General features: G+C 53.6%; 2 protein-coding genes across 2 annotated transcripts; one reads left to right on the top strand and one right to left on the bottom strand.

The window, feature by feature from the left end:
* The first annotated feature begins 681 nt into the window (after positions 1-681).
* MEPCE (methylphosphate capping enzyme) lies at positions 682-5,926 on the top strand. The gene is made up of 4 exons (XM_019987868.2): positions 682-3,497; positions 4,692-4,910; positions 5,084-5,210; positions 5,329-5,926. The coding sequence occupies exons 1-4, from the start codon at positions 1,833-1,835 to the stop codon at positions 5,379-5,381; spliced, it is 2,064 nt and encodes a 687-aa protein (XP_019843427.1). The 5' UTR covers positions 682-1,832; the 3' UTR covers positions 5,382-5,926.
* Positions 5,927-6,516: 590 nt separating this feature from the next.
* PPP1R35 (protein phosphatase 1 regulatory subunit 35) lies at positions 6,517-7,793 on the bottom strand. Its single transcript, XM_019987869.2, has 4 exons — positions 7,439-7,793; positions 7,106-7,358; positions 6,889-7,025; positions 6,517-6,771 (listed from the first exon to the last, which is right to left on the bottom strand). Exons 1-4 carry the CDS (start codon positions 7,673-7,675, stop codon positions 6,598-6,600), a joined length of 801 nt encoding a protein of 266 aa, XP_019843428.2. The 5' UTR covers positions 7,676-7,793; the 3' UTR covers positions 6,517-6,597.
* Between the last annotated feature and the right edge of the window lie 11,390 nt (positions 7,794-19,183).

Genomic DNA, 19,183 nt, shown 5'->3' with positions numbered 1-19,183 from the left:
GCATGCGCAGTTGGAGGTAGTTTCTGCGTTTGCGCAGCAGTTATTGCCGCCATCTTCCAACCGAGTACCCTGTAAAACTACAAATCCCATAATCCCCGTTGGCCCCGCTTTTTTTTAGGTGGCAGCCGTAGCGCCTGATGTTTCAAAATACACATCTTCCTTTTACTGACTTCTCTCTCTGCCCCAGACTGCCTTTTCCATCTTTTCGTGCTCTCATTCGCATTCTTCTTAGTATCCTTCATCCCCTTATTTTGATATTTTATTTGAGATCTATCCTTAACCCCATTCTCGCCTCTTCCACCCTTTTCTCAGCCACAGGACCCACACCCCAAGCGCTGTTGGCAAGGAGATCAAGCCACCAAACACCCAGTGGAAAGGCCGTCCAGTAGCTTCCTCCCCATAGGCTAAGGCAGGGAGCCCCCAAAGCGGACCGAAATCTCTTCCCCGCCCACATTCGTTTTTATATAAGGAGGCCCGGAGCCTCAGCGTGTGCTCGGGAAAGCCTGTGTGCGGAGTGGGGGGAGGGGGGGGGCGGCGGTGCTGGGTGTACTGCTATTGGCAGCTGTAGTGGGCGTTGGATAGCTGTCCGCGGGCTGGGGGGGCTCGTGCGCAGGCGTCGGGTGGTGGGCGGAGGCGTTGGTGTTAGGGAGGTGGGTGTGGAGGCGGAGAGGAGGGCGTGGTGTCCCCAGGTGATCGCGATCGGGGGGACGGCAGAGGAGCGAGAGAACGACGCGGCCGTTTAGGGGGAAGAGGAAGTTAAGACAACATCGCCTGTTTTAGTGCTTCTTTTTTCTTTTTCCAGTTCAGCAGAGACTATTTTCCAGGGGGGGATGAGTTAAAATGATCTATCGTGTTATACTGAGAACAGTTCGTAGGAAGACGGTCAGTATGCTCCGCTCCTTCCCCTCCGCTCCTTTTTAGGTGCACCCCTACGCTCCCTCGGAAGCCTTTCTAAATGGGTGGGCACCGGGGGACAACCGGGTAATGAATAATTTATAAGGACCGCCCCGCCCATTAGCCACGCCCCTCCGAATCGTGCTGACGCACGTTGCGTGTTCCAAACCCGAGGAAGTAACGTAACAGTCCCCGCCCCTAGCACGGAGGGCGGGGCGTCATCTCCAGCACGTGCTGCATCTACCCGCGCAAGCCCAAAAGGGTGTGCGCAGGCGCTGCTCGCTAGGGGGAGGAAGGAGGCGGGGTGGGGAGGTTGCTGGGTTTAGAGCCGGGCGGAGACCGCTGAGACTCATTCCTCAGGAACAAGGGTCGGGTGTCAAGGAGACCTTTTCACACCAGCTCCCCGTCCCCCGCCTACGGTGGGTGGGATCGCGCGGCAGAGACAAAAGGATATCAGTAGGGACGGACATAGCTGCGAAGGGAAGTAGGGTGTCAGTTTGGGGTGGTGGGCTTCTGGGGGTGGGGGGCGGGCTGAGAAGGGCTATATTTAAACTCCCGGAGCCGTTAAGTTGGTTCGTACTCCGATGCGCGCGCAATCAGGGTGGTGGCAGAGTGCGCATGCGTGATTCCCGGGAGAGAGGAACGCGCCCCAGCCGTGCGCGCTCGCGCCGGAGCGGTAGTGGTGGAGGAGAAAGGGGTCGGCGCACGCGCGGTTGAGTCCTCGAGTTGTTCGGGTCTCGCGGGCATCTTGTTTTGGTCTCGCGGGCGAGTGGGGCGAGCTTTCCGGGGAGGCGCTTGGGCACGAGACCAGGGGAGACGAGCAGCACTGCGCGCGCACTCGGGGAAGGAGGGGGGGAAGGGAGCGTGGTCTAGGAAGGGGGGTTAAGCCCCCGGTGCCCCCCTGGTTGCCCTCGACTGGAACGGAATAAGGGGAGGAAATGATCGAGATGGCGGCGGAGAAAGAGCCGTTTCTGGTGCCGGCCCCACCGCCGCCGCTCAAAGATGAGTCGGGCGGAGGGGGCGGCCCCACGGTGCAACCGCACCGAGAGGCCGCCTCCGGGGAGCTCCGCGGCGGGACGCAGCGTGCGCCGGGCCCGCGCGCTCACTCGGCGGGATCCCCGGCCTCTGGGGCCGGCAAGGAGAGCCCCGGGGCTGCATCCACCCCTCGAGGCGGTCAGTCGCAGCAGCAGCAACGAGGGGGCGGCCCCCAGGCGCAGTCACACGGGGAGGCCTGCTTGTCGGATCCGCACGGGCGAGCCGCTCCCCCGGACGTGGGGGAGGAGCGACGGGGAGGAGGCGGAACAGAACTGGGCCCCCCTGCTCCTCCTCGACCCCGGAATGGCTATCAGCCCCACCGGCCCCCAGGGGGAGGTGGGGGCAAGAGGAGAAATAGCTGTCATGTAGGGGGAGGTGGTGGAGGCTTCAAACATCCGGCCTTCAAGAGACGCAGGCGGGTTAATTCGGACTGTGACTCTGTCTTACCCTCCAACTTCCTCCTGGGGGGCAATATCTTTGATCCCCTGAACCTGAATAGTCTCCTGGATGAGGAAGTGAGCCGTGCACTCAATGCGGAGACCCCTAAGTCATCCCCGCTTCCGGCCAAGGGGCGAGATCCAGTGGAGATCCTCATCCCCAAAGATATTACAGACCCTCTCAGTCTCAATACGTGCACTGATGAGGCCCAAGTTGTCCTTGCTTCGCCACTCAAGACTGGTCGGAAGCGGCATAGACACCGGGGACAGCACCACCACCAGCAGCAGCAGGCAGCGGGAGGGAATGATAGCCACTCCGCGCTGCCCACAACCCCCCTCACTTCCTCACTCCACGGGGAGGGCACCACGCAGCAGCATGGGGGCCAGAACCGGGACGCCCCCCAACCCTATGAACTCAACACAGCCATCAACTGCAGGGATGAGGTCGTGTCTCCCCTTCCATCTGCCCTCCAGGGTCCCTCAGGCTCCCTTTCAGCCCCTCCAGCTGCCTCAGTTACCTCTGCACCCCCGTCTTCCTCCTCACGACATCGCAAACGACGCAGGACTTCCAGCAAGTCAGAGGCGGGGGCTCGGGGTGGAGGCCAGGGTTCCAAGGAAAAAGGCCGAGGGAGTGGGGGGGGCCGTCACCACCTCCAGCCACTACCTGCTCCAACCTTCAAAAAGCAGCAGTGCAAGTTCCAGTATGGGAATTACTGCAAGTACTATGGGTACCGCAATCCTTCCTGTGAGGATGGGCGCCTTCGGGTATTGAAGCCTGAGTGGTTTCGGGGTCGGGACGTCCTCGATCTGGGCTGCAACGTGGGCCACCTGACCCTGAGCATTGCCTGTAAGTGGGGCCCATCCCGCATGGTGGGCCTGGATATCGATGCCCAGCTCATCCACTCAGCCCGCCAGAACATCCGACACTACCTATCTGAAGAGCTGCGTCTGCCACCCCAGACTTCTGAGGGGAGCCCAGGAGCAGAGAGTGAGGAGGGGACCACAGCCATCCGAAAAAGGAGCTACTTCCCAGCCTCGCTGACAGCTAGCCGTGGTCCCATTGCTGCACCCCAAGTGCCGTTGGATGGAGCTGACACAGCGGTCTTCCCCAACAACGTTGTCTTCGTCACGGTAAGAGGGTCCCCAGGCTCCTGGGATAGGGGTCAGGCATGAAGATGAGAGAGAATGAGAACATGGCCAGGAGGGTTATGACCCAGAGGGTTCCTATGCATGCACCCCTCCCTGGAGAAGCCAGGTCCTCAAGAGAGTGGTCTGAATCTGCCATTGATTCCATTTTGGTTGTATCTGCCCTTCTATAACCTGGAAAGGCAGGGGCTGTACCTGGAGTCCTTGCTCATGACAAGCCCCAGGATAGAGGCAGCTTCCTTTTGCTCTGCTCCTGGACAGTATTGTAATCTAGATCCATCCACTTTCCTTTGGAGGCTGCTGCTCATACTCACTGGGGGATGTGGTCCAGATGAAAACTTGTCTTCCAGGCTTCTGTAGGTGCCTGAAGGGATGGGTGTCAGACATTCAATGTCTTGGGATGGGGAGGAGGATTAGGCTAGTGGCTGGCTAATTATGTCCTGCCCTTTGATAGGGACCTCATTTGCGTTACACACACAGTTGATTGTCAGTGGCCAGGAACCCAAGCGACTTGGTCTTAGACCACCACCACACTGACCCTAGATGGTGGGATGGGGAACTGTGCAGGAGAGTACCAAGTCTTAAGTATCTGTGCCCTGACTGCACATCAGTCCCCAATACTTCAGTTAGTCCACCTACAGGAATAGTTGGCAGTGTGTTCAGTTACACCCAGAAGAATGGACTTTGCAGAGGGGTGGTAGTGAGCTAATCATCTAGGTCTCCTGAGAGATGGAGGTCTTCATTTCTCTGGAAAAAAGGAATAGGCCTGAAACTTTGATAGTCCCATCTAGGGAAGGAACCCACAGGTCTCCCTTTCAACATGAGTTGGGCCCCTTTGCAGAACATTGAATCTCTCACCTTAAATGCCTGTGGGGAATAAGTACTGGACAGGATCCTCGGAGAACCCCAGCATTCTTTCTCTGCAATTTGAACTTAGCTTTGATTGCCTTGTGGATAATTTGCTCAATTTAAAATTACTCAAGCTCTATGTTTGATTGGCTTAACACCAATACAGAGCAAGAAAATGAGACTCAAAGAGGGCAGGCACCATTTGGGAGTTGTTTTGAGGAGTGTCGGAGAAGCCTGGCCAAGGACTCAAGTGAGGCTGCGCAGTGGGTTGAGAAGGGGCGGTGGTTCTTTTTCACCTCTGTTGTCCTCACCCCCGATTCTCGCCCTCAGGGTAACTATGTGCTGGATCGAGACGAACTGGTGGAGGCCCAGAAACCCGAGTATGATGTGGTGCTCTGCCTCAGCCTCACCAAGTGGGTGCATCTCAACTGGGGAGACGAGGGGCTGAAGCGCATGTTTCGCCGGATTTATCGGCACCTACGTCCTGGGGGCATCCTAGTCCTAGAGCCCCAGCCTTGGTCTTCCTACGGCCGGAGAAAGACTCTCACAGTGAGTGGGGGTTTCTGTGGAAACTGGGGTAGTCCTTCCTTTAGTTGAGGCAAAGAAGACCTCAAAGAAGCAGAGAGACTTTTTGAAGAAGGTGAAAAGGCCCTGCCGGGTGGGCCTGCCTTCACCAGCCAAGAAGGCAATAAGCTGAAGTGATCCCTTACCTTTCTCCCTAGGAAAGAATCTATAAGAACTACTTTCGAATTCAGCTGAAGCCAGAGCAGTTCAGTTCCTACCTGACATCCCCAGAGGTGGGCTTCTCCAGCTATGAGCTCGTGGCCACACCCAACAACACCTCCAGAGGTAAGGCTGGCTTCTTTTGTCCAGGGAGGAAAGGAGGCCGGTGCCGGTGCAGGGTGCAGACCAGTGTTGGGGTCTGGAGGCCCTGCCAGCCCCTACTGAGTGCGCACTCTTCCCTCAGGTTTCCAGCGTCCTGTGTACCTGTTCCACAAGGCCCAGTCCCCCAGCCACTAAGTGGCCCCCTGAACAGAAAGTGTGAAGAAGCTGCCTGCTGCTCCAAAGGACCTAGGGGGAGAGGAAAGTATCTCAAGGTCTTTTCTTTCTGGCTCCAAAAACAGTTTCCTCTCCTGGATCTGCAGAGAAAGCTTTTCCTGTGTTGCTGCCCCAGCCTCTTCCCTACACCTCTGGCACCTAAGCAGCAAGCCCAGCTGTGCTGGAACCATCATCTTCCTCTCCCTCAGCCCACTGGGCTGGATGGCATGGACTGTTTGCTGCCCTCTGTTCTCCTAGGGCATGGGAGGTGGCGGGTATCAAGTTCTCTGGCCTCTTCCTCCTGTTCTCCCAAGGAGAGAGACTCATTTCTCCTCGGCCCTTGTCCTGAGCTGCGTTTCAACAGACCACCAATACATGGGCTGAGGATTAAGAGGGGGATGTCGGTGGGGAGGCATGCAGGTACTGTGAAAATCCTTCCCTCTGCTGTCCCCCACTGGGAGAGGTGGTTGGGTTCAGAATGTGAGAACAGCACAATAAACTTGATGTTTAGGGCAGCGGCCCCCACACGTGTGTTTGGCACACTGTAGTTTGAGGGGGCAAAGATGGTGGCTCCTGGCAGAACCTGTGCTTCCTCTCTGCCCAAACTACAGTCTTAAAGAAGAGAACAGGTGTTTTTTTCAGTGGTTGGGAAGATTGTTGAATGCCAGTGAGCCCTCTCTACATGTGTTCAGTTGTGTCCCCCTCTTTGCTACCCTACGGACTAGCCCACCAGGCTCCTCTGTCCTTGAGATTTTTCAGGCAAGGCGACTGGAGTGGGTTGCTATTTACACATGAGTATAGAGAAAACCCTAAGCCAGGAAAAGGGAATATAATGTGAATTTTGAAGAAGCCATCTACCTTCCCCCAAAAAACCCACTGACAAAATTTGTTTTGTGGAAGCTTTGGGCACAGGCTGACTTTGGAAGAGTTAACCATGGAGTTGAAGTGGAACCAGGGGAAGGCACTTTTAGGACCAGAGTTGGACACGACTTAGCAAGAACCTGCCTGCTCTGCTTCTCATCACTACCAAGTTTCTTTAAAAGGGGGCCAAAACGACTTTCTGACCGCTTCCAACCTCAGTCTTGACCCCATGTTAAGGCTCCCAAAAAGAGTCCCATTTATTAGCAAAACCACTTTATTCTGATAAATAGTTTCAACACCAAAAAATACGAACTAGCAATCCAGGGAGACCCCCGGTCTACGCCTCCCATCGCCTCAGTGTCCGATGCATAAGGAAGGTATCTTCTGAAGGACGGGGCCGGAGTTGAAGCCGGAGCGGGGGCAGACCTTCCAGGGTCAGGTGTGGAGATTCATAAAATAATGTTTCCGGATCACACAATATGGTCATGTCTGGCCCTGGGCCAGGTGGCTCCTGTTGGAGCACAAACAAGGTTGTACTCGGGAAGGGGAACTGAATCCCTGGCCTTTGGGGGTGGGGAGTGGAGTGGGGGGGGGGGGGGTGGTAGGGGAGACAGCCCAGGTGCCTCACCTTTGGAGGTGGGGCTCGGGCCTGCGGCGGCAGGAGCGCCAGTTTCTCCCTCAGCGCGGCGTTCAGAACCTGTTCCTCCGGCACCTGCAGACTCACCAGATCTCGGAAGAGCCGCTTGGAGCGCGGCACGTTCAGCCCTGAGACCGCATGAGGGGCGGAGGTGAGCGGCGCCGCGCACCCCCGCTCCCGCGCCCGGCCGGCCGCCTGCCCCCCTCACCCTCGGTCACGCTCTCCTCCAGGCCGCAGCGGGTCTGAAATGACTTTCTCAGCTGTTCTTCCACGGCCTTCGCGGCATCGAATTGGCCCCCGGCTGCGGCCCTCGCGGCCTGCAGCTCGAGGCTCAGGGCCAGGCTACTCTGCTGCACCGGCGCCCCCAAGTCCTGAGGCGCCTCGGGCTTCTCGCTCGATGAGGCGGCGGCCGGCGGCGGCTCGGACCGGACCGGGGAAGGCGGCGCCAGGAGGAAGCGGACCTGGGAGCAGAGAACGGGGCGGTGAAGGGGTGAGCCGGGGGGTCGTCAGCGAGCTGGCGGCCAAGCTTTCCCCAGCTCACCTGCCGCCCCTTGCGGGCCCCGCCCCGCCGGTCCGCCCGCCCCTTCCGCCGTCCCGGGCTGCAGTTGGGCCGTCCGCGTCCGGGACTCTCGGACCGTGGGCTCAGGCTCAGGTCCAGGCCGGGCTCCGGCACCGGGGCTCCGGGCTCGGGAGCGCGGGGTTCTGGGGGTGGCCCTGGGACCGCCACGGCCTCTCCCTCTTCCACCGATTCCAGCTGTGACCCGTTATAGACCATCATCTTCCGGCGTCTGTAGGGGTGCGGGGTTGCTGGGGGCTAAGGGTCACGGAACCGCCACCTCTTCTCCCCCGCCCTCTCAGACGCCGCTACCGGAAACCGTCAGCCCCTACCCAAGGGGGCGGGGAGATCAACCCTAGCCCGCCCTATTGGTGCGCCTAAGCGTCATTTCCGTTGTCTCCTCCCTCGCCTCTCGAAGGGCTTCCGCCTGCACCACCTCGCCCCGCCCCCCAGGCCAGGGTTTTAGAGCGCAAACCCGCGGAAGCCCTACGGGTCCACTTTAGGACCATTTCCATTTTGAAACGAGCTACAGCCTCCTCGCCCTGTCCAGTCGTCACCACCTGGCTTCTGCTCGAATCCGGACTGTGTCAGTCCTCCCTGCCAGGGCACTAAGTGGGACATCTTTAATTAACGGCCCAGCGCCCTTGCACTGGACCTCCCTACTCCGTGCCTCCACGGCATCTCTGGGTGTTCCATCGCCTCCCTACTCTGACCAGACCCAGTGTGAGTGAGGGCGTGGCTCGCTGACTCCAGCCAGGGTCCTTCCTAGGTGGTGGCCTGGGTGAATGGCCCTTTGTGACTTTTTCCTTTTCGAAAGCCCGCTAAAATATTCATCTATAAATTGAAAGAGACACGTATACCCTAATGTTCATCACAGCACTGTTTACAATAGCCAGGACATGGAAGCAACCTAGATGTCCATCAGCAGACGAATGGATAAGCAAGCTGTGGTACATAAACACAATGGAATATTACTCAGCTATTAAAAAGAATGCATTTGAATCAGTTCTAATGAAGTGGATGAAACTGGAGCTTATCATACAGAGCGAAGTAAGTCAGAAAGAAAAACACCAGTACAGTATATTAACACATATATATGGAATTTAGCGGAGAAGGCAATGGCACCCCACTCCAGTACTCTTGCCTGGAAAATCCCATGGATGGAGGAGCCTGGTAGGCTGTAGTCCATGGGGTCGCTAAGAGTTGGACATGACTGAGCGACTTCTTTTTCACTTTTCACTTTCATGCATTGGAGAAGGAAATGGCAACCCACTCCAGTGTTCTTGCCTGGAGAATTCCAGGCGCGGGGGAGCCTAGTGGGCTTCCGTCGATGGGGTCGCACAGAGTTGGACACGACTGAAGCAACTTAGCAGCATGGAATTTAGACAGATGATAACGATGACCCTATATGCGAGAAAGCGAAAGAGACAGAGATAAAGAACGGACTTTTGGACTCTGTGGGAGAAGGCGAGGGTGGGATGATTTGAGAGAATAGCATTGAAACATGTATATTACCATATATGAAATAGATTGTCAGTTCAGGTTCGGTGCATGAGACAGGGGCTTAGGGCTGGTGCACTGAGATGACCCTGAGGGATGGGATGGGGAGGGAGGTGGGAGGAGGGTTCGGATGGGGAATACATGTACACTCATGATTCATGTCAATGTATGGCAAAAACCACTACAATATTGTAAAGTAATTAGCCTCCAATTAAAATAAATATTTTTAAAAAATATTCATCTATATAAAAAATAAAGATCTATGTTGAGTACCATTTTTTAAAAAAAGGCTTGGGGGATTTACCCTGGACCTCTGGACTGCGGGGCAGAAGATGGGAGCTCTCACCTCCTTCCCTCATGTTCTTTGAGGCAGACCCTTTCAGTTCTCTGAGCCTCTATTTCTTCTTGGGTAAAAGTAGTTTGCGTTCAAGACTTTTGAGGCTCTCCCAAAATGGGTTAACAGTCAACAGAAATGTTTGTGTACCATTTTTTAATTTGTTTTCCCATTCATTGTCTTCCCAAGAAATGCTGTGGAAGATCAGATAGAATGGATAGTTACCCATATTTTACAAAAGTTTTCAAGGATCTCAATAGGGAAACTAAAAGGATTTCCAGCTAAAGTCAGGAATAAGAAATTATGCCCATTCCCTCTACTGAAGATCTTCCTCCACTTATGAGGGGGTTATGTTGAGATAAATATGTCGAAAATGCATATATTACACCTAAGCTACTGACCATCATAGCTTAGCCTAGCCTACCTTAAATGTGCTCAGAACACTGACAGGATGAATTTCTGTTGTTGCAGGTCACCAAGTTGGTGGCAATTTGTTACTGCAGCCCCGGAAAACTAATACAACTGAAGAAAAGTTCTGGGCTGCACCTCAGGCTCAGACCACCATCCCCCAGGATCTCATCCACACCTTAGAGCATCTCCATTCCTAGGGGGCTAGGATTGGAGGCTCTATGGTGGGAAAGATTTGGCCATGAAGGATCATCCTTCCTTTGAGGGCTTCTCCAGGCCCCAGAGCACTGCCAAGGAAAACCAGGCCCAAGGCAAGAGGAGAAAGCCTAGGTGGTGGGAGACAAGAGGAGTGTTGGAGGCACTGGGGAGGGAAGCCTGGTACTGGGATCACAGAGGAATAACTGTGGGTGCCTCTGTGGGGAGGAGGAAGCAGGAGCCATGACAGTCCAGATGGAGAGGTGGCCATGGGGAGGCGTGCTGTGTGCAGAGGCTGATAGGGAAGGTTATGTCTAGCCATGCCCATCCAGAGGCCCCCAAGATCTTAACGTTTTGAGTATGACCACCTAGCTGGTCACCAATCATACTCAACAAGTGTCACGTTGTCATGCAACCCAGAAGGGTACTCAAGAAACAGAGGCCTTAGCATTTAGGTTTCCTAAAACCTAAGCTGCTAGAGAGCCCTAGGAATCAGGACCCAGCCCCCTCCCCAAAGGTTATTCCCCCCACACACACACAGTGCCAGTCCTGCAACCTGAGAAAACCCCTCAACGCCCAGTACATTTCCTGCTGGCACCCCAGACTGAAGAAACACTGTTTACTTTGGCAACAAAGGGTTGAGGCTGGGTTGGTTCCTGGCTGAAGGCATAGAGGGGGCTGCAGGCAGGGACTGGGTAGTCCAGCAGGAAGTGAACTTGGGGAAGAAAGAGGCCTTTGACGCCAGTGACCAGTGTGCTGTGACTACAGCACTCAGACCATCTCCACAGTCCCAGGTCCAAAGTCTGCTCCTGGGGGACAGGGAGAGGAGTAGGAAGGACTCACATCCCATAAAGGACTGGGCCAGGGGCCAGAGGTCAGAGAATCCCACCACCCCCTAGCCCAGCAACACTCCCTTTCTCCTCTTTGGGCTTAAGTCTCATCTGTAAAATGGGGGGTTGGGGGGATGGTGAAGACTATACTAGTTTATCTCTGAGCAACTTCTGTTTCAGACAATATCCCCCAATATCATACACACACCCCTTATTTCAGTCCTTTGCCACCACCCTGGGGCTAGTCCCCTCTCCTTGGCATCTCTTGCAGCCAGCCCCTTCCTCTCTCCTACCCAGGATTCCCACTCTCCCCAGGACTCCAGCATCCACCCTCTTCCCCCAAGGTGGCCTCCCCATCCAGCCCCCTCCAACCTCACTCCCAGCAGCAGCAGCTCAGGCTAACCGGGTAGAGAGCGCATGCCCACACCAGCCAGGTCTACCAGACACAGCAGGAAGCAGCAGGTGTCCTGATACAGCTCAGAAGTGGCAGGTCTTAGGGCATGCTGGATGTTGAAGATCAGCTGCTCCTTGGCAGGAATGAAAGCCCTAGCAGCATAAATTGGGTGCAATGAGAGCTTAAGAAGTGGAAGAGGTCAGATCCTCCGCCAGCAACAAGTTCTGTGCCAGGGAGAGGAAGAAACGTGGGGAGATGGCTGCAGGGACAGCAGGCCAGCCCCGAAGCCTGCTTTGTGCAAATGAGAAAACCCTGTCCCTTCCTCAAAGTTCTTTACTGCTCTAAAGGTTCTACATATTGGTGGACTGTGGAGTTGTGCAGCATACAACCTGCACAGTGGCAAGGGGTGACCGTGAGGGATGGAGGAGGAAGCTCAGAGAGGTGGTGAAAGCAGTGGTCTGTGATAAGGGCACTTGCCTGGCAGACCTGCTTTCCCTCCAGTGTCACTAACTGGAAACATGCAGGAGGTACTGAACCCCTCTAAGCCACCACTTACTGATTTGGAAAATGGGGAGGATGCTTCTAGGGCGACTTGACGTTCCCTTAGGATTAAATAAAGCGACGCAAAGCTCGCTTGACAAGTGCCTCAATGGTGGTGAACCTGGCAATAGTAACCGGACACGGAGAGCTGACAAGAGGTAGAGAGAGGCCGACTGTTCCTGGATCCACGGACATGGTTTCACTAGCTTGTTGAGGAGCTGTTTTAAGTAGAAATTAACTGTCCTGTAAAACCTGTGTCGCCAGTGGCCCGTGTCACCATGGCTGAGCCTGAGTATTTAAGGGTACGGGGTAGGAGCTCCTCCATAATCCTCCATCGGCTAAGGCCGTCGGGGCTGGCGGTTGGGGTTGGGGGGCAGACAGGCCCTCGGTCCAGGCTCAGAGGTTCACGAAGGTAGGCCTTCCTGTTCGCGGACACCGCCATGAAACCCCACCCCCGCCGCCATCCCTGCCAGAAGGCAGGGAACTCAATCCAGAGGCCCAGGAAGGCGCGGCCAGAGGGCGATGGCGGCGCCGCGGGGATAACGGCGTCTGCGCACCGCAGCGCCTCCTGGAGCTCAGAACCGCGGGGTGGCCGGCAGTCCAGTGCGCTCCGGCTCCACCGCCGCCCCTCTGTCGCCCCCTTCTCCCCTCACCCCCGCAAGACCCCACCCAGCGCTTGGTTCCCTCTGGCCAGGCCTCTTCCCACCCACACCCACCGAACTAGAACGCCTGTCAGACCAGACCCCGGGCGGAGGTGGGAGAGACCCCGCCTTCCTGAGCCACGCCCCTTTCGGACGGAGCGTCGCCCTCTCTTAGGGTGACGTAAGAGTTGGGCAGGTGTTCACGTAGGGCACGACCTTCCCTCATTGGACACTCCTCCTCCCCATTCCACGGTGACTTCAGGGTAAAGTCCAGATTCCTCCCTTCTCCAGCTAGAAATCCCCCTTCTCTACCCGTGGGGAGCCCTCAGCTCCGCAGGCTGGAGCCGGCTATGTCCCGAACCGCTTTCCGTGATCTTCCCTCAGGGCAGCCTCTGGTGCAAGGTCCCCCATCAAACTCATCTCAGGTTAAAATATAGATTCCCAGGTCCCACCTTAACCCTTGGCTTTGAGGCCAGGAATGTGAACTTTTAACAAGCTTCCAGGTGGTTCTGATGTCTCCTAGGCTTCAGAATCTGAATGTTGACATTCCCATTCAAATGGCAGGAGTTCTCAAACTTCAGCAGGCTTGTTAAAACAGGTTGCTGGGCTCCACCCTCAGGGTTTCTGATTTCCAGAGGTCTGGAGTGTAGGGTCTGAGAGTTTGCATTTCTACCTTTCCCTGGGGATGCTGAGGTTGCTGGTCTAGGACCACACTCGAGTACCACTTCTTTAATAATACATTCTGGAGAAGAGTTTCCACCTGTTGTTGATTCACTGGGTACCAAGCCCTTGTGCAAGGCACTCACATTCATGCAGCTGTGTGAAATAAATATTTACCATATTCTCAGGATAAGGAAAGTGAGACTCAGACAAGTTAACTCAGTTGCTCGAGGTCACATAGATAGGAAGGGCAGGTTCAGAACCAGGTCTTTCTGAATCCAAAGTCTCGACTGGCCAGGCCTCCTGTGCACTGCTAGTTATCCCTTCCCAGGGGCTTGTTCTGTCTCTAGACGTCAACCAGGCACTCTCTGAAGCCTGAGAGGTGCAGGATGGGGGGAGGGGGAGCTTTGTAGCCCCTCTCCCACACTGGCTTGAGTTCAAGGTACTGGCTTTTCTGGGAACCAGTACTCTGCTGGGTACCAGCTTTTCTTCCCAAAGAGTTCATAAAGAGAGACTAGAGAAGCCCGTTCCTCATGTGGTCCTGATCTCAGACGGTAAAGAATCCGCCTGCAATGCAGGAGACATGGGTTTGATTCCTCAGTTGGGAAGATTTCCTGGAGAAGGGAATGGCAACCAACTCCAGTATTCTTGCCTGAGAAATTCATGGACAGAGGAGCCTGGCAGGCTATAGTCCATGCAGTTGAAAAGAGTCAGACATGACTGAGCGACTTTCACCTGACCCCTCCTTCCTTCACTGTCCCTCACTTTGGAGTGGAAGTTCCCCTGACTTCTCTCTGATTGGCTCCAGGGTCTCCTGGATGACCTTCAGGGACTAGGAGAAGGAAGGACATTTGGGTGCTGCAGGAAGGGCAGGAGAGAGGCAGGGCCACTGGGTCCGCAGAGGAGAAAGGAGAGGTGGTGCCACACAGGTGCTCGGGCACCTGGTCAGTGCTGCCTGAAGATTTTGCCCAGGCAAGCCCCCTGAGGAAGCCTGTCCTTGGGGGCAAGGACCCAGAGGTCGAGTCACAGCTGCTGACAGGGTAGAGAGGTGAGCAGCACATCTCAGTGGGGCCTCAGGTGAAGGGCGGGGTGGTGAGGAAAATAACAAATCTAGGTGGGCTGTTAGGGATGAGGAGTCCCTTCCAGACTTCCTACTCCCATCTACATCAGACCTGGGTTTCTCCCTTGTCACTCCCTAACCCCCACTTCTATGGAGTGGGCCAGAGATTGGGGGTCAGCAGCTCGCTCAGGACACTGCTCATTCTCCTCTGTCTCTTCCTCGAAGCCCCCAGCTTTCTGCTTCTCCTCACTGGCTCCTGGGTCATAACCATTCCCTTGGGGAGGGGAGCACAGCCTGGAAAGGGAGTACAGTTGAGAAGCCAGAGACAGGACCCGGGAGGGAGGGAGTCTGAACTCACTGGGTGGGCAGGCTAGGACGCAGTGGGGATGTCCTTCCCGCCTGAGTCTTCCTTCCCTCCCCCAAACATTACGGCCCTGCGCACCCAGATGAGCCCTGGTACATGGCCCTGAACAAAGCCCAGGGGATGGGGGTGGGGGGATGGCGGGGATTCAGGGAAGGTACCTCTCTCTGAGGTAGACAGGAAATCTGAAGGAGAAATGAGAGCAAGCCAGTGAAGAATGTGTCGGAACCACTTTCAAAGCAGAACAGTCAGCATTTGCAAGAGGAAATAAACTGAGACTAGTCAAGCACAGCGGAAGTGACCGCAAGGGACACCTGGAGAGTTGAGGCCAGGCAGGAGGGCAGGCGTCTTGGCCAGACACTGAAGTTTGGATTTCATCCTAAATGCTACAGGATGCCTTGAGAAGATCTTAAATGGAGTGATGATATGCTCTGAGTTACACTAAAATCTCTAACCCCATAAACTTAAAAATATATATATCTGCATTGTTAAAAAAAAAAATAACCTCAGCCCTGTTGGAATGGCTATAATCAAAAATCAAGAAATAACAAGTGTTGCCCATGAAATGACAGCTACAGACTGGGAGATTATATTTGCAAATGACATCTTCAACAAAGTATTTTATATATACATATATATATATATATTACATATAAAGTATTACAGATATATATGTATGTATATGTATATTGCAGGAGATGGCATAGATCACAGAGATCATAAAGAAAGCAAGGAAATTCCAGAAAAACATATACTTCTGTTTCACTGACTACACTAAAGCCTTTGACTGTGTGGATCACAACAAACTGAAAAATTCTTAAAAAGATGGGACCTGAAAAAAAAGTCAGTGGATTGCATTAATGTCAGTTTCTTGGTGGTGATACTGTACTATAGTCGTGCAAGATGTTACCACTGGGGGGAACTGGATGAAGGGTATACAAGAGTTCCATTATTTTTGACGATTGCATATCAGTCCAGATTATTTCAAAATAAAAAGTAAAAACAAAAATGGAGGACTGTGTTAAAATATGTGTAACTCATAAAGGGCTGATGTCCCTCACATATAAAATTTCCAGATAAATAATAATAAAACCAAACATGTATACAACATATAATATGTAGCAAAGGCTGTTCTATTTTTGATGCATTAATTCATTAAATTCTCACATTACGGATTTCCCTACTGGTCCAGTGGCTAAGACTCTGCACTCCCAAGGCAGAGGCCCAGGTTTGATTCCTAGTCTGGGTGCTAGATCCTGCACTCCACAACTAAGAGTTGGCATGCTGCAACTAAAAAGAAAAACAAAAGATCCCAAGCCTGTGCTCTGGAGCCTTCGAGCCACAACTAATGAGCCCATGTGCCCTAACTATGGCTTTCCTGGTGGCTAAGCGGTAAAGAACCTACCTGCCCATGCAGAAGACGTAAGAGACACGGATTCAATCCCTGGGTCAAGAAGATCTCCTGGAGAAGGGAATGGCAACCCAGTCCAGTATTCTTGCCTGGAGAATCCCATGGACAGAGGAGTCTGGCAGGTTGCAGTCCACAGGGCCACACAGAGTCAGACACAACTGAAATGACTTAGCACGCACGCACACCCCAACTATTGAAGCCCGCATACCCTAGAGCCCCTGCTCTGCAACAAGAAAAGCCACTGCAGTGAGAAGCTGGCCCTCTGCAACTAGAGAGCAGCCCCTGCTGTGCGCAACTAGAGAAAAGCTCCCTCAGCAACAAAGACCCATCACAGCCAAAACTAAAGTAAACAAATAGAATTATTTAAAAAAAAATAGGACCCAGACCATTACTTATTAAAAAAAATCCTCAACTAAATATTAGCAAGTCAAATCCAGCAATAAACATAATGCCCTTCAATCAAGTGGGGTTTATTCTGTGAAAGCAAGAGTGGTTCAAAAATCAGTTAATGTAATTTGCCACACTAAAAGGCTGAAGAAAGAAAATCACTTAATGATATAAATAGATGCAGAAAAACCTTGACAAAACATCTACCATGACAAAACTTCCAGCCACCTAGGAGTAAAAATCAACTCCTTCAAGCTGCTCAAAGGCGTCTGCAAAAAAGCTATAGTCCATGGGGTCGCTAAGAGTCGGACACGGCTGAGCAACTTCACTTTCACTGTTCACTTTCATGCATTGGAGAAGGAAATGGCAACCCACTCCAGTGTTCTTGCCTGGAGAATCTCAGGGACGGGGGAGCCTGGTGGGCTGCTGTCTATGGCGTCGCACAGAGTCGGACACGACTGAAGCGACTTAGCAGCAGCAGCAGCAGCAACATCATATTTAATGATGAAAAACTGAGCACCTGGCCCCTACAAAAGGAAAAGGCAAGATGTCTGCTCCACCACCCTGCTTCAATGTTATACTGAAAGTCTTAGCGTAAAATGGCAAGATAAGGAAATAAAAGGCATACAGATCAGAAGAAAACTAAAAGATCCCACATGCTGCAACTAAGACCCAGCACAGCCAAATAAATAAATATTTTTAAAAATTCTTGTTCTAAAAAAAAAAAATTCTTCCCATATCATCTTAATTTTATAGGTGAGGCAGCTAAGGCACAGACAGGTTAAGCAACTTGCCCAAGGCCATAGAGCTAGTAAGTGGCAGAGCCAGCATTCAAAACCCAGCAGTCTGGTTCCAGAATACAAACTCAAACTCTGCAGGTCTCTAGCAAAGACCCACAACCCAGTGGAAGAATTGTCAAGGCGTATAAACAGTAAAGGAAAAGCAAGTAGGTCTTCAACTTAGAGGAGAGAAATCAGAGAAGAGAGGTGTAGACCTCCCTGCACCCAGGGAACCAACCTTGCCCAGCTAGGGCAAGCCCAGCTCAGGCCACACCTCATTACACAAGGCACAGACTCCTCCCTCAACACGAAAAGACCAAGCCCCGCCTTCTGAAACCTTCCCCTTTACAGCCACCTGCTCCAGGAGGCACTGAGGGAAAGGGAGACAGGCAGAAGGCCAAGCCTGAGCTTTAACGGGGAGATAGACACAGCATCCCAGGTGAGACAGATGTGGGGTGTGGGGGCTCAGCTTCTGAAACAAAGAAGATGGAGACAGGAAGGGGACAGCCCCCAACTTGGAGATCTTCCAGGCCGCCTACCCAGTCCTCTGGACTGACCCAGTAAGCAGAAAGGCAGCTCCAGGAAGGAGTGGACAGCACTGGCAAACTGACTCAGCATGAAGCCATCACCAGGAACGCCTGCTCCCAGGCCTGCTGCCTTCCTGGCCCCATGCAAAAGCTCCAGCCCTCTGGGTCCCAGAGGTGACCCCTCCCCTCCCCCTCCCCCCTCAAGTCCTGGTGGATCATGGGCATAGTTGGGGGGCGGGCAGACCAAGGAAGCTAGCCCCATGACAGTCCTAGAGACTAACATCTCATTTGACTGGTGACTTCTTCCCTCGGGTAGAGGTTAGAGAATGCCAACCCTGCCATCCTATTACCTTCTCCTCTAGTGAATCGAAGTCCTGCCACTCATGAGAGGAGAACGAGAACAAGTTAAAATATAACTACAGAGACCCACAGTATGCACGGGCACATGCTCGTGTGTACTTACAGCTGCACACACACCCAGCCTGCCCGTCTCAGGCCCAGGCCTTCATGCCTGTTCCCAGCCCATGGTGTGGCTCAGGCAGGGCTGGCTCTCCTCCCTGCCTTGGGGCTCAAATACATAAATGAATGAGGCTGAAGGGGAGGGAAGGACAGGGGTAGCAAGAAGATCTGAGGTCCAGGGCTGAGGCTCTGTCTCTGGGTTCAAAGGCTTAAACCGAGAATATTTTACTGTCAACTCTCCCCGTTGAACTTTGAACTGTTAGGAAGCAGAGCTGAAGGAGTTGAAGGCACCACGTGTCGCCAACTCTGAAGAGTTTACAGTGGATAAAGGGACCCCCTGGAAGCTGGCAGGGAGCTGAACAATGAGTCAGTTCAACCCATCATTCTATTTCAAGAGCCTGAGGCCCAAGAAGGTAGAGGACTCAGTAGAGTCCCGTAGCAAAGAGGCAGCAATACTGAGACGAGGACCAAGGTCTCTCTCTTTTTTTCTAAATTAATTTATTTGGCTGCACCATGGGGCAACAGGGGATGAGATGGTTGGATAGCATCATCAACTCAATGGACATGAGTTTGAACAAACTCTGGGAGATAGTGAAGCACAGGGAAGCCTGGCATGCTGCAGTCCATGGAGTCCCAGAGTCAGACACGACTGAGCAACTGAACACCAAAGGTCTTGGCTGCGGAAAGCAGGTTCTTCACTGGGGCGTGTGAGCTCTTAGTTGGGGCATGCAGGATCTAGTTCCCTAACCAGGAATAGAACTGGGCCTCCTGCATTGAGAGTATGACGTCTTAACTGCTGGACCATCAGGGAGGTCCCAGGACCAAGGTCTCTTGACTCTTGCTCAAGTGCTCTTCCTGCTACTCACTGCACAGGGCATTCTTTGCCACTTCCAAAAGGAGTGCTCCCTCCACCAGAGGGCTGTTTGCAAAGTGCTTCCCTCGATCTAGGTGAAGATCTACTTTCTGGTTCATCCATCCCTGTTTTAGGCCACGGAGACAGTAATCATAAACTGTAGATCGTAGCCAATAGCATCATAATAGCAGGTGACATTTACTGAGCCCTTGTGGCGTGCCGGTCATCTCCCTGACCCTCGTGACAGACCTACGACAACAGCAGTACCGCCGTGCCCACTTCACAAATGAGGAAAGCGAGGCTCAGGGAGGTTAACCAACTTACTCAAGGTTGCACATCCAGGAAGTGTTCATGTAAACCACTTCCCATGCTCTGAACTACTGCATTCCCC

This window comes from Bos indicus, chromosome 25, assembly GCF_029378745.1.
Source record: "Bos indicus isolate NIAB-ARS_2022 breed Sahiwal x Tharparkar chromosome 25, NIAB-ARS_B.indTharparkar_mat_pri_1.0, whole genome shotgun sequence".
Taxonomy (NCBI): domain Eukaryota; kingdom Metazoa; phylum Chordata; class Mammalia; order Artiodactyla; family Bovidae; genus Bos; species Bos indicus.
The sequence above is the reverse complement of the archived record's forward strand: the minus strand, read 5'-3'. Positions and strand labels throughout refer to the sequence as shown.